Genomic DNA, 1,210 nt, shown 5'->3' with positions numbered 1-1,210 from the left:
TCCCAGATCCAGCAGACAATCAGCTGATTCTTGATCAGCATGCATTGCAGGTCCAGTTGGAGACCCCAGTACAGTCCTAATTTAAAGCATGATGAAAACTAGCCATAAAAATATTACATATTTTTGGCATAATATTTTTGTGGCTGATTTCCCTTTTTCTGGTGCCATTAATTCCCTAAATATGTGACCGGATTACTATTTAAGAAAGATTAACAGACTAATCATGTCTTAAGTGTAACATCTGCCAGGGGCTTTAGACGACTGAAAGTAAACTTCCCAATAAAATCAGGACAAAATAAAAAGAATTCCAAATATTTTAGGAAAACAATATAATGAAGCAAAATTCTGTTTTAAACCAGTGTTTGCAATCTAGACTGATAGAAATAACCTCATAAGGTTTTCATTCTTCTTTTCATCTAGAGAAGTCACATTGCTGGAACGTTTAAAAAACTCCAAAAGCAGATGGACAGCATTGTGCACCAATTTACGAAGAAGTTCCTGGAAAATCTTGTCAACTAGTTGAAGGAATCTTGAAAAGCATTTAGTCATCTGACACCATTCCCCTATTTCTGTACATTTTGGTTTCTCTTTACTGTCAGTGGGCACAAGTTGAAAAAGTTTTTGAACTCCCTTCATTTCTGCCACCTACAGAGATAGTGATAATAAATTTAGAAAATAAATTAGCGTGCTTTGAATCCCTTATACATCATATTCAGCACTTTGAAACAGCCACTTTTCACTGCAAACATTTTCTATATTTTTCAGAAATGTTTATGTTTAAAGTTCCAGTGAACACACACCATGAAAATTCAGGACTGTGATGCTAATTTAAATTCCATACTTCTGAGAAAAATAATGCTTTTATTTTGAATGTGCTAATCATAAGGTAACTATAAAGATAAAATATTACAAAAAGGTCAAAAGTATACTTTAGTAATAAAAACTAAAATAAAACCAAGGCTCTATCCAGACTGGCTGTTTGTGCCTATATTTAAGCTTTAATTTTAGAATGGAAAAAAAAAAAAAAAAATCTATCAAACCAAATAAAGCTTCCCAAGGTATTTTCAGTCACAAGAGCAAGTTTTGGGAGAGGTATTTTTCTGGATCACATGGCTGAAAACCCAGGTCAAGAAGGAACAGACCTTTTTTATGTCAGTTGGGAATTAATGGAGTAATTGTGGGAAGCAGGTCATGATTAGCCAACTCCTGG

The 1,210-nt window shown here is 33.8% G+C and overlaps 1 protein-coding gene across 1 annotated transcript in view; it reads right to left on the bottom strand.

The window, feature by feature from the left end:
- Positions 1-280: 280 nt before the first annotated feature.
- LOC109296500 overlaps positions 281-1,210 on the bottom strand; it is a gene marked incomplete at its 5' end in the record, with an annotated part of 27,588 nt that continues 26,658 nt past the window's right edge. Inside the window, one exon of the mRNA XM_019515911.1 lies at positions 281-645. Coding sequence (XP_019371456.1) covers positions 370-645 — 276 coding nt within the window. The remainder of the gene's footprint in view (positions 646-1,210) is intronic.

The sequence above is a fragment of the Gavialis gangeticus genome, unplaced genomic scaffold (assembly GCF_001723915.1).
Source record: "Gavialis gangeticus isolate Ggan-Ray unplaced genomic scaffold, GavGan_comp1, whole genome shotgun sequence".
NCBI lineage: Eukaryota > Metazoa > Chordata > Crocodylia > Gavialidae > Gavialis > Gavialis gangeticus.
The sequence above is the reverse complement of the archived record's forward strand: the minus strand, read 5'-3'. Positions and strand labels throughout refer to the sequence as shown.